At 32.6% G+C, this 13776-nt stretch overlaps 1 protein-coding gene across 4 annotated transcripts in view; it reads right to left on the reverse strand.

The window, feature by feature from the left end:
- Rdl (Resistant to dieldrin) overlaps nucleotides 1–13776 on the reverse strand; it is a 132428-nt gene that overhangs the window by 11424 nt on the left and 107228 nt on the right. For 3 of the 4 annotated variants that reach the window (XM_088275082.1, XM_088275079.1, XM_088275080.1), the window contains exons 5-7: nucleotides 7934–8016; nucleotides 4231–4368; nucleotides 1569–1853 (exon numbers count right to left, since the gene is read on the reverse strand). In XM_088275082.1, coding sequence (XP_088131208.1) covers nucleotides 1569–1853; nucleotides 4231–4368; nucleotides 7934–8016 — 506 coding nt within the window. Of the gene's footprint in view, nucleotides 1–1568; nucleotides 1854–4230; nucleotides 4369–4590; nucleotides 4729–7933; nucleotides 8017–13776 lie in introns of all 4 variants that reach the window. The other variant, XM_088275081.1, reaches the window with a different exon arrangement.

Genomic DNA, 13776 nt, shown 5'->3' on the forward strand with positions numbered 1-13776 from the left:
TATATATATATATATATATATATATATATATATATATATATATATATATATATACAAATTTATAAAACTCCAGATCAATAAAAAAAATAGATATGGCCATAATATTTGGGCCCATATTTCATAAAAACTGCAGAAATGAAATCCTTTAAAAAATTTAATAAAATAAAACGTAATATATTTGTGTTTTAAAACGACCGTATAAATGTGTTTAAAAAAACATATCTTTTCATCTGACCATTAGAAAAGTTTGAGATAAATTTTTTTGTTACATTAGATCGAGTATAATATTTCCTATGCAGTCTTACATTAAATTTTGTTTGTTCAATATCTTCAACAATATAACATATTTACTTAACTAACATAATCAACGGAATAAAGTGAATTGAAACTTGAATTTTTTATGGCTTTAAACATTGTACATTCTACACAATATTTAATACAATACAAGGTAAGAGAGAATTCATTGCGTATTCATTCTATGCTTGGTACACACGTGTACTGAATAAATTATTAAATAATGGCAGGTCGTTCGATTTATACAAGTTTTCCGGTACGGACTTATCCTATTTCTGAAAATACAAGATGATTAAGTATTGTTTTTGTTGGTTAATAATATGTCTCCACGCAAATGCTGATTTGTGCAGGACAATTGTGACCAGGAATGTGACAGAAACACCAAATGACCCGCTATTTCGAAAAGCGAATTTATTCGATCGTGTGTAACAAGCATGTAAGGTTACCGAAAAAATAACAGATTATATTATTCGCAAGTATAAACGATGGTGAAGTTATATCCATTTAGCTGAATTTTGCAGGAAAAGTCCTCATTACTTTATTTTTCCCTTAATAGGCTTTGATTTTACGCAATAATATATTTATTTAAAGAGTCTGTACGAGTCCTAATTCCTTAAAAATATACTTTGTTTTGATTTTTATTAAATGGGTCGATTTTAACTTTTTCAAGAAAATCTGGTGAAATGTGTTTACCTGAAAATATTCGACGGACAATGTTTACGGTGAGTTGAGATAATAAGGCTAAATTTAAATTAGGATGGTGGAAGATATTTTTTCTCTGAAAATATTAAATTATTATTTTATTATACAGGGACTTAGAAATGATCTCTCTACTATGAACGAAAATATTTTTTTTTTGATTCTCAGCCAGAGAATGACGGTTGGATTTTTAAAAATAAAAAATATAAACATATGAAATATTTATTGAAAAATAAATTCATAAAGATTATTTCATATTAAAGAAAAATATATTTATCGATCTTATTTGTAATATTTTCGGGGGATTTTTCAAAAAGTGAAAAACGTACATTTCTGATTTGAAACATGCACGGGCCCTGGCAGAGGTTTAAAAGTATGTAGCATTGAAACTGAATTTCGAATAGATTCTTTAAATCTAAAGGTAAATTCTCATTTTGTAACACCCATATGATTTGAACTAAAAATCAAAAATTGGTCTAGAAAGAAAATATCGTTAATGAGTTATTCAAGTATTATGGAAAAACGATTCACAACCTTCAGTTGACAAATAGTAGCCTCTGAATAGGAAGAGTTACCTAGGAGACTAGCAAAAACCATCACGAAGCAGGTTCCCAGGTAGACGTCGATGGACTTGACGTAAGAGATCTTCGGAAGAGCGGCGTTGGTCGAGGACATAAGCGTGGTCATGGTCAATACGGTGGTGACGCCCAGCGCTACTCTAGCGGGCGTGGCGTTCCTGTTCAGCCAGAAGGAGACCCACGAGATGATGACGATTAGCCCAGACGGGATGTAAATCTGGATCAGGTAGTATCCCATGGACCTCACGAATTGGATCTCACAAGCCAGTCGAGAGTAGTTTCCTGTATGTTACAATAATATAAGATGGAGAAAAAATATAAATCTTTACAGTTGCTATATTACGGGAACAGTTTTTCTGACGGGCCTTAAAAAAAACATAAATATATGATACATGAGTCGTATATCAGCAAAAATTACCACGTAAAGATACCGTTACACCTTCTTGCAACGTCAGCAACATATATCATGAAATTAGTAGCAAACAAAAACACGAACTGCCCTTGTCAGTCTTGGTTCGGTATTTACAAGGTGTAAAAATCTTAAAGCAGGCAGTTTTATTAAGTGATAACGTGAGAATACAATGAAATTCTCGAGACAATCTTAAGGATCTGCGTTCGATTGTAATAAAAAAATAGGACGACCAGAGTTATTAATTTCAATAAAAAATTAAACGACAATACATAGGTCAAAAATTTTGTCTGTATTTTAAACATTTCATGAACAATTTTAAGAGTTATTATATTTTATTAAACGTTTACTTAGATTTATCAAATATGAAGTTTGAAGATAAAAAAAAATAGAGACGTTGTTTCTAAAATAAATTTTCTTCAATATTTTAAAAATCTGTTAACAATAAAACTACATAGAGATGAATAAAATATTTAGGTTCGTCTCACATATAATAGAAAAAGCTTAAGCCGAATGCTTAAAGAGCGATTACTCGCATAATTTTAAATTTTAGACATTACAACTAACTTTGGGTTAAGAAGGTTACATTTTTTTTTTCTACATAAATAAAATCCCTCAAGAGATAAATGCTTTTTCTCTAAATTTAAAACAAATGTTATGCAATGAAATTTGCATAACTATCTACATTTACCGTTTACTTGCAAATTCGGTTATTCCAAATTTAAAATGGGGTTTTCTCTCAAAAGTTGTCGCCATTATTTTTTTCTTATAACAAAATTTGTAACATAAAACCAGTTTTGAAATTATGATGATGCTTTTTTTTCTCGATACCGTGTCGAGTGAATACTTCGAGGTTACTTTTGAGGATATACGACTCGCCTCTTGGTTGATATTATAGAATATATAACGAAATAAATGGCTAGGAACTATCAAAAAAACTATTCATAATTTACTTGAACTGTTGCGGTACGTGTGCCGTAATTATTAATTTTATTAAATTTATTCCCTATTCCACATTGAGTAATGTACGGTGGTTTTTTAGTATTTCTTTAAATTTAGTCTATTTTACTTGGGTTTATCTGCAATATCGCCTTCAAGACATAAAATTCGTTCCGACAAATATTACGACCAACAAAAATATTGGATGATCCAACTCTTGATTCCAATTTATGTTGGAAAATTAAACAAACTCATATTACACACCGAATCAACTATTTTATTGATAGTACCACCATGTTTAACTATGAAACGATTTAAGTCAAATATTTCGTTTTATTTTAATTTAAACATTAAATGAATAATTAAAAAAAAAACATTTTACACAAATTGAAAAGATATATTAAGTTTTATCGTTACATTTCTTCTCCAAAATATTATGTTTCTAATATTATCTACCAAACACTGCATAATAATATTTTAAATCAAGTATTAAGTCTCACCGCTTGAAAAACTATTTATTTCTGCCGTGATTTCAAAGTATTAAACTAAAAAATTGTAATTTTTTCAAAAGGAGCTTTTACATTGCAAAATGAACAATCTCATTAGCATCCAATAACCGTTTAGTTTAAGAAGCGTTGAGACTAGTAAGAGTGAGGACACAAACACGATGTGTAAACAAAAACACTCAGGGTGGACATTACATCACATTGGATTGTACACATGTGACTTGGCTAAGATGAACACAATATCACGAGACGTGTTCACAGAATGCTTTGGAAGCACACAGAGAAAGCAGTGCGCGCGGCGTGTCGTGCGTCGGGAGTTGTGAATCGAGACATATGGTTAGTACACCTTTTTAAAATTCCACCGAAATATTTAATGGATGATTTCATGACCATGTGGTATTATATATTTTTGGACTACTCTCGATTTATTGTTCGTTTTCACTAAACGCTTTTCATTTGGGAACCAATTATTTGCCAATATATTAGTAAAATATCGAACCAATAAAGTAAAAAGGTTTCTGGTTAAAAGCGAATTTACATGCCAGAATTAATCTATGAAAATTTAAAATTTCAATAAAAATATTAGATTGAAAAAAAGCGAAAAAATACATAACATTTCCCGCGGGCATCTACAAAAGCCGAAGTCACAGCGCATCAAACCTGGGTTGTATTCTGAGTTAGAACCAATAAGAGAAGAGGCCGGAAGGTAGTGGGTCGCGACTAGCGCGTTCCGACGGTCTGTAGGGACTACGTAGTACGGAGGCTGTTGGGCGTGTTGCGCGAGGGGAACATGGCCAACACATACCTGTGGTGAGACTGATCTCCATGGCGCGCTGCCGGTGGCCCAGCACCTTGAACTGCGGCAGCGACACCTCGTTGGACACGCCCACCGAGTTGGGGCCCTCGTTCCACTTATAGCGGATATCCCTCATCGTGTAGCCGACTGTATAGTGAAGAGAATGAGTGACCCCGGACCCATTTCAGTGGGTTTTGTTACGGTACAATGGGTTTGGGGTCTGAACTTACCTTCCCTCGTTAGCGGTCGAAAAGAAGGTACATACGAAAGAAAGGAAACGTAATGTGCAGCGTTATGGAAGCTATGGTAACCGACTGAGGGGTGAGAGTGACCGGCCGGCTAGTGCTTGTGCGGCCAGACAGGCTGTACCTGTGCTCAGGTTAATTTCAGTCGCGCGCTGCCTGTGGCCCAGCACTCGGAATTGCGGCAGCTGCACCTCGTTGCTCATGCCCACGCTACTGAGTCCGTCTCGCCAGAAGTAGCGAATATCGCGCATTGTGTATCCGACTCCAGAGCCAAACAAGAGCAAACACACAAAATGCCGTCATTTACATTACAACATGACACCGTCCATCTCGCTACAGCTAGGCCGACCGGCCGCCAGGGGGCGAGCCGACTGGGGCCGGTCGGCTGCACTTAAAGGTCCTCCGCGAAGAGCCCTTAATTGTGAGAGTATGGGTGTTGTATGAAGGTTCAGTTCATTGTCAGTACCCATCGGGTTCGGAAGTTATTCAGATACTATACTAGTGAGTCAGCGCAGTTACCCGGCGACGCTCGACTCGCTCGAGTTGCCCAGCGACACTCGACCAATTTTGGTCTCTCGAATTATTCAGCGTCTTTCGAGTTAGCTCAAGTGCCCGACGTTGGGTTATGTTTATCGTCTCTCGGGTATATTGGGAACTTCCGAACCGGATGTCGATGGATGAGATAAACATAAAACTACAATTGGCATGAAATTATCAAGAATAAAAATAAATGAAAGGTTCGTAAATCAAAAAAGTTTACTAAAAATACTTATTAACGATAAAATAAAAATATTGAGTACAAATAAATAAAAAGTAAAGTAAAATGAAAATGTACCGGTAGAGAGAACATAACAAAATATTGAGAAGACAAACGTGACCACTCACTCAGCCGTGCCAAGCCAGAGAGCGATTGGAAGCGGAATAAGCGAGCCAAAATAAGGAGGAAGTCAAACAATCCATGCAGTGTTGTGAGCGGCGGTGATCGGGCGGGACATGCGGGAGGGGTGCTCGGGCGTGTGAGCCATGCGTGCCTTCAACTCATAAACAACGGGGCGATGAGACTGAGGTATAATGTTGTAAGTTCGCAATCCACAACATGATCGCCCGCAGAAACGAGCTCCGCGCGGGCGGGCGGCTGGGTTTACTGAGGAATTGATGCACAATGCGGCGATGTTCGTTCCCTTTTGTCAAAGTTTTCAAACGCAAATGCTAAATAGAGTATGATCCATCGGCACTACTGGCAGTCGGTGGGATCGGCCTGCAAGTACGGTTCTCAGTATGTTATGCAGTCGGCCGGCCGGCAGGCGCTCGCCGGCTCGCCGCGCGCCGCGCCGTCGCGCTGCGGCCTGCGCGACGCGCGGCGGCGCGAGCTCGCCTCGTTGCACCGCTCAGTGGTCACACAGCTGTATAGACAGTCTGCCTTCCGCGGGTGCTGTATTCGAGAAGGAGACCGACGTTTAACCAAATCAAACTAAAGTAACAAAATCATACAAATCTCCGGGGTACATGTATATCTCTCGGCATATTGTATAGGTATTTTACGTTGGATGCACCGTTATATCCGACTCCGATAATTCCGTTCTTTACTATTCGATCCTATATAAATATCTCGATATAGCGACCATTTGACCTTTTATAACTGCCGTATTTAACGGAGCATCCAGTACCAGTTTTATAAATAAATACATTTTATTTTATACAAAAGCCTGGCGTTTGTTTCAAATATTTTGTTATTAACAAATTTCATTTGTTTATTATTTACCGAGGCTAGTTATGAGGGAAACCTTATTTCAATTAATAGGTTAGTGATGATTTTAAGGATTTGTTAGGATTATTCTAATTTTGAAATCAAATTCTAATGTGTTTTTAATTAATTTATATTATAATTTACATGCGTTACATGTATGACGACAGTTAACTCTGTAAACTTATTATATAAAATAACATGTTTAACAAGAAATTTAACAGGACTATATTAAAAAATATAATGATTTTACTTCAATCACTTGGACCTAAAATCCTTCTTTCCAGTTTATATTGATAAATCACTAACGTTTATTGATGGCACCAATTTCTATAAAATTATCAAAAAAAATATCAATTTTATTACTTAAGTTCTACTACATGATAAAAAGTATACAAATTATGACATTAAGGTGCCATTATTATCAAAATGATTTTGTTTAAAAAAATATAAATATAAACCATACGTAAAACAGAGTTGATTTTTTATTATTCAGATACGTAACCATATATTCTTTTCCGTAAAAATGATTTACGACTGTATAATGCATAAAGAATCAAAAGCTTTGAATCAAACCCCCGACTTGACAGTTCAAAATTGATTATATGTTTTGATATTTATTTACTTGAAAAGAAAGCATATTTATATGTAAATATATTGTTATGTTTATTTGTACAAAGGCACCACTGTGCAATAGTTGTCAATTTGTCTGATAGTTTACTCAGTAATATTAACTTGAGTAGCGTATTATTATGCTAGTATTAATGTGACTAAATGCGACTGTGTACATGTAAAAGCAGCGCCAAGGAAATAACCAGGTAACACGATGGAAACATGTAAGTAACGAAACACACAAGCAATATTGGGAGAGACACAATTTATTACATCGTACCTTTCAATCACAAGTGTGTAAGGATAATGGGTCAATTATATTACAAATTTTGTAAAAAAAAGAATCGAATACTAAAAAAAAATATTGAACACTTTCCAACTTTTTTTAAAAACGCACTCATGTAAAGACTTGTATTTTTGATTCGTCATTTACTGCAATATTCATGATCGTCGTATTGTTTCTTAATTTTTTAAACAAATAAGGCTTACAAATTAACATTTTCTGTTTCAGGTATGAATTTCGATGGAATTAAAAATTATTTTTTGCTTAAATGGCAATAAAATATATTAATTTTCAGTGATGCAATTAAAATAAAAATATAAAAATTAGTTTTTTTAAGAACACTGAATATATAAATATTATTAATTATGTATTATTTATTTTTAGTTAAGAATCGAAGTCGGCATACATGAAAGGTAAATGTGCGGAAAGTTTTACAATATTTTGAATATTAATGAATAATTAAGGTTTTAAGTACGTCATTATCATATTGTTCGTAAAAAAATAATTAAACGTCAAAAAGATGGTGAAAAAAGTCTCCTTTTTTATTTCGTGTTTAATAACGACCCTTGAAAAACAATCAGTATAAAATATGAATTTACGTCCAGCCATCGTGTCAAAGGGAATTATTTCCACGGCGTGCTCTTTGGTAAAGTAAAAATGATTTAAAATTCCGTTTGCAGTCAAACAAATTAGTAAATTCATTGGAAGAGTGGATTCGAACCAACCCGACATTGTGTGCAAGTGAACACTCAACAAACAACGGATTAGCCATCAATGTGATAGTAAAGTGTGAGGACAGATACATAGTTCATCAATATTTATACTTACAACTTTCGATCTCTATGTGGCAAAGTTGTCTGTCCATCGGGAAGTATTGGAGATTCATTGGACAGGAAGCTGTAATAGTCAACCTAGAAAAAATATACAAATAAGTATCCAAAATATTACTTATTACTAATAAGTCTCAAAGTGTGATGTGATTCTCTGTGTTAATAATTGATTCTAAGTGTTCATAAAAAAAAAAACAAAACAACGAACAGCAGAAAAGGGGAGATGAATAGGTATATTCTGCGACATTTCGACCTCATCACTAACATAACATAATATAGGGGAAATAAAAGGCAGAGGTGGGAGAATAAGAAAATGTAACCTCGATTAGCTAAAAGAGAAGGCAAAGAACAAAACGAAATTAAGTTTATGTAGAAAATTGTAGAATGTACTTCTCCGACAAAATTTATTTATACAAATAATTCTTAAATATTATTTGAAATTATTTTAGCTATCGGCGAATACATTTTACGTCATGTATGGGAACAATGCAGATACTAGTAAATTTACGAAAAAAATAATATCCGATAAATGACTACAGTTTTTAAATTCATGTAGATATTACAGCATTGTTAGTACAGTCGTGTTCCGATATGTATGTAAATGTCTCGATATTCTTGAAATTTTCAGTTCCGAAAAGTCTTCTAAAGTTTGAAAAGAAAGTTGAGTGAAATCTAGCTCCCTTTGTTGAAAATTTTAGTAGCTTCAAAAGATTTAAATAATTTTACAAAACACAAAGTCGAATTCGTATACAAAACTCACCCCGCCTCTAAAAAGCATATTCTTAAAAAACCTTTAAAAAATTAAGCGAAATCTTCCTCGAAAAAAAAAATCCGGATTAATAAAAATTGTATTGACGACAATTTTTGGATTATCCTTTCCCTTTCATTGAAAATTTCCTGGTGGAATTTTGGGAGCAAAAGCATTCTTAGTTTAGCTGTATTATTTAAGCAAAAGAAAAATTTAATGCGAAACAAAAGAAAAATGTAATCAATTGTTTCATAAAGCTTTTACCATGAAAACAGTTTGTGACAGAAAGCACAAGAATAGAATTTAATAAATAAGGTCAAAGAGAATTTGCATTTGAGATAAAACAACAAGGTGAGCTTGACTCCGATGCACATTATAAAAGAACCACAAAGGATATAGAAATATACTATGAATGAATTTATTTTGTCATCACTAAAACTTGCATACTCCTTTCGTATATTAAGAGGGGTATGTAATACTATTTACAAACTTGTCATTAAATTTGTAGAATAACATGATGATTTAAATACAGGTATTAGACTTATTTTGAGTTTGATAATGTAAATACTACATACTAGTTTCGAGAACTATAGATGTTCCCGAAACTAGTCGTGTATACTCGTACATAAATAAACCCAAAAGTAGTCTTGCACAAAGAGGAACTAATGTTTTTGGCTAGAAAATACACAAATAACATTTTTTTTGTTTTTACACAAAAATTGAGTACATGATTCCAATACAGAATATGTCTTCTATCAAATATGCTACTTCTTATCGTCATAATTTTTGTTTTATAATTTTTTGACGATAATAAGCTTTTGCTGTTTTAAGTTTTTCCGTATAAACTCTCTCAGACGGAGTCCTTTCGTTAGTTGTGAAGCTTTTGTCCCTTTAATCCGTTTCTCATCCCCAGTAATTTAAAAATTCAGTTTCATTTTGGTTATATTTTAATTGACTAAAGTGTGAGATGCAATGCGTTTATTGTTATCTAAACTCAAACGATAAATCAACTATGTAAGATAGGAATATGAGAGGCTGGGTATTTATCAGGCATACAGGTGAATGTTAATTGATCCCTTAAATCAGCCATCAATAGGTCGTAAGTTGTTATTATTTTTGTTGAGATATCAATAAAATAGCTTCTTGATAGAGTAAAATCTGGCTTCAAAAGATTAGTTGAAGCAAACTTTATTTCTTATTTTTTTAATCATTCTTATTTATGGTTTTTACTCGACCTAGTATGATGTTTTTGGCTAGAAAATACATCTATCATATAGTATACATCCATCTTATATTATTTAAGTACCCATTTGCATTGAAAATATGTAGTAAACATCGTATGTTGTATAAAATTTCCCAATTATGCTATAATTATAAAAGCCAAGTTTTCGGAATGTATAATTTTCTTTGCTGATTTATTGAATCCTTTGTTTTATGTTAATAACTTCGTATAAAACAAAATATTCACGGAGCATTTATGTAAATATACAAAATTCAGTGGACGAATCGAGACGCACGGAGTTTTTTTCTTCTTTTATTATTACCTCACCGAGTCTCCGAACGGCCCTTCTATCTTACCCTTCACGATTTATTCCCCTTAATCGATGAGCAAATGTTTCCCTCGGGTGATCTCGTCTTCCACCAACGTCCACAAAACCAACATAAATTTACTTAATGTAGATATAACGGGCTTTAAATTGGACAAAGATATTCAAATTTATGTATCGACGTACAAAAATGAAACGGGCTTTATTAAACGGATATGTATTACAAAATCTTGGGCACCATACTTTATATATTATAAAACTATAATTTCATATTTAGGACGTCATAAGGAAGTAAACGCGTTAACTACGCTGTGTATGTTATATTGACGTCACTGCTATTCGGTAAATACAAATATTCTTTAATCTTCTTGACAATACTGAATGAAACTGAAAAGTCATCAGGCATACGGCAATTATCCAGAAGCTAACCCGTAAATAAACCTTTTCAAAAATGAATTGATCTGACAAAATGATTGCTTTGCGGATCTACTATTAAATCTAGGTTTCATCTGATTCACATTTTCCATTGTTTTTAATATCTTTTGTCAAATCTAGGTTTCAAGCGATACGCATATAAAGTTTTTTTTTATAATATCTATGTGGATCTATTGTTGAATCTAGGTTACAAAAGAAATGCATATACCGTTTTTTATAATATCTATGCGGACCTATTGTTGAATCTAGGTTAAAAACGAAACGCATAAACCATTTTCTTTATAATATCTATGCGGACCTATTGTTGAATCTAGGTATGAAACGATACGCGTATACCGTTTTTTTATAATATCTAAGCGGACCTATTGTTGAATCTAGGTATCAAACGATACGCGTATACCGTTTTTTTTAATATCTAAGCGGATATTTGTTGAATCTAGGTTTCAAACGATTCGCATATACCGTTTATTTATAGTATCTATGAGGATCTATTGTTGAATCTAGGTTTCAAACGATACGCATATACCGTTTTGCATAACATTTATGTGGATATATTATCGAATACAGGTTTCAACTCATTCACATCCGGTTTTTACAATATATTCAAAAGTAAGACGTGTTTTGAAAAGAATCATTGGTCCCATCTTAAATTACATATTTCAAACATGAATGAATTGGAATTTTTGAATGGATAAGAAGTTTATTCATAAAACGTCAATGAATGATCGAATTATGTATGTTTTATATATATGTATATATACTACCAGTGATGTGCTCTCGTATTATCTATCAAGGTACTCCTATATCGGAAACGAGACTGAACGAAAATGAATTTGAAAATTAATTTCCATTTCCTTTGATACCGAGAATGGATAGCAAAATGAGATTTTCGGTATTCACAATAAACAAGAATGAAGTACATTTTTTTCTCAATAAGATTATTTGAAAGCACAATAATCTTTGTTTATATGAACTTCTTGAATTCCGTAAGTTTTTTTTTTATTCAAGTGAAACTTTTCAGATGGTGATTACGCAATCGATAATTGGGCGAAAATGGTGAGTGAAATTAATAGGTCGCGTCACGTTTATTAGATACATTTCGTTACAAAGAATGAATGAAAGAGAAAAAAAATAGAGGAATAAGCTAAGAAAAAGAAAAAAAAAAGGAACAAATGTAAAGCTATAGCCTCATTGTGAACACACATATGGTGGAGCAGAATAGGTATGAAGCAGTGGCAGTGCTGCGATTACAAGCATTAGTGAGCTCACTTTAATTAATTAGATTCTTTTTTTATAGTTATCATGTTTTTATTCGTTTTTTTTTGCATTGTTCTCTTCTTTGCGCCCCAAAGAAGAGAACAAATTTATGAGGCGAATGTAGTTGAAAAAAGAAGCAGAGGACGACCGAGGAAAACTTGGCACAATCAGGTATGTCAAATACTTGAAAGCGGCCGGGTCAGGAGTCGTAATAATCGTCGGGTATGTATGAGAAGATGCATGAATGTAGAAGAGGCAAAGAATGTTTGCAAAGACAGAGTGGTGTGGCGTTTGATTCTCTCTGCCTACCCCTGCGGGAAAGCGGCGTGATGGTTAGTTAGTTAGTTAGTTTTATTTTTTTGTTTATTTTTTACTGTTTTTTTTTGTATATGTAAGTAAGATTATGGTTCAAAAATGAAATATGGGGCATAAAGTATTGCACCATATATACCGCTTAATCAAGAATGAATAATTATTATTGTTTATTATGATATTTTGGATTCAGAGCAACTGAAATAATGCTAGTTTAATTTCACGTTCATATATAAGCATTTTTCAATGAATGAATTGATGTTATTTTTGACATCTCGTCAAAGATGATGAAGAATATGGAAGTCTGAGGAATTACGGGGCTTACGACTGTCATAGGCTGGTTTAAGTGATCACTTTAAACACGTGTAACATTCACCAATTCTACTCATTATTGACAACCACACTACTCAAAATCTTGGAAGCTCTATATATATATATATATATATATATATATATATATATATATATATATATATATATATATATATATATATATATATATAATATGCAATTTCGAAACATTGTCCACGAACCACTAGAACTTCACTAGAGACATCTATTAGTGAGATGAAAATTATTTGGACACACTCAAAATGTTGTAAATGAATTGATGAATGAGAAATTTCATAATACATCTTGATTTATTTTATTCAATACATGATTATTATACAAATTCTGAGTAACCCGATGAAAATCTATTCTCACGGAATTCCCGACCCGTCAAAATTACAGTGAGCGATCGGATTTGAATAATGTTTCCGGAAAATTCATATTTCTAACCGAAAGAAAACATTTTTGTATTCATGTCAATACACGATCTGGTGATTTTATGATCTGAATTATGGTAAGAGTGGCATATAAAGTGATGAGATAAAAGTGATTTAGTATTATATTTTCAACGCTATATAAATTTTTTTTAAGCTTCTGATATAATTGCCTAAATTTACGTAACAAAACAAAATGAACATAATCTCATTAACAAGAAGTCTAATAAATAAAAATTAAATATATTATAATGAAGTAGATAAAATTGTGCCCTATTTGTTTAAAAAAGAGTTAATGCACAAAGTTCTAGCAAAGGTCATTAACGTGATAAAATAACAAAAACAGATATAAAAAAATTTACTTGTAGGGTTTGCAAAACATATGTAAATTCATCAAGTTACAAAATTTTAGGTTAATGAAATGTTTTGTGTATAAAGCAAGCAATGCATGAATTAAGAATTATTTTAAATTCATATAATTAATATGGGTATTTCAACCTGAAATAAAATACCCATGTTTTTTACGAAGTAAGATGGAAATATTATATTGATATGTCTATCGTGGGGTGAAATATTCAGTGCCTGATAATATGAATAAATAATAGTTTATTATTCACAAAGTTACGTTTGGGATTCAAATTTGAAAATTAGCGAGATTTAATGTAAAAGACAGAGAGAGAGACTTTATTTTCTGACCGTTTTCCATAAATACCTTGTCTTCATCAGGGTTGGAAAAATAATAAATATCCATCCTTGAAGGAGATAGGATATTTGGTAT

This window comes from Brachycentrus maculatus, unplaced genomic scaffold, assembly GCF_059751285.1.
Source record: "Brachycentrus maculatus isolate JH-2025_06_01 unplaced genomic scaffold, ASM5975128v1 h1tg000781l, whole genome shotgun sequence".
Taxonomy (NCBI): domain Eukaryota; kingdom Metazoa; phylum Arthropoda; class Insecta; order Trichoptera; family Brachycentridae; genus Brachycentrus; species Brachycentrus maculatus.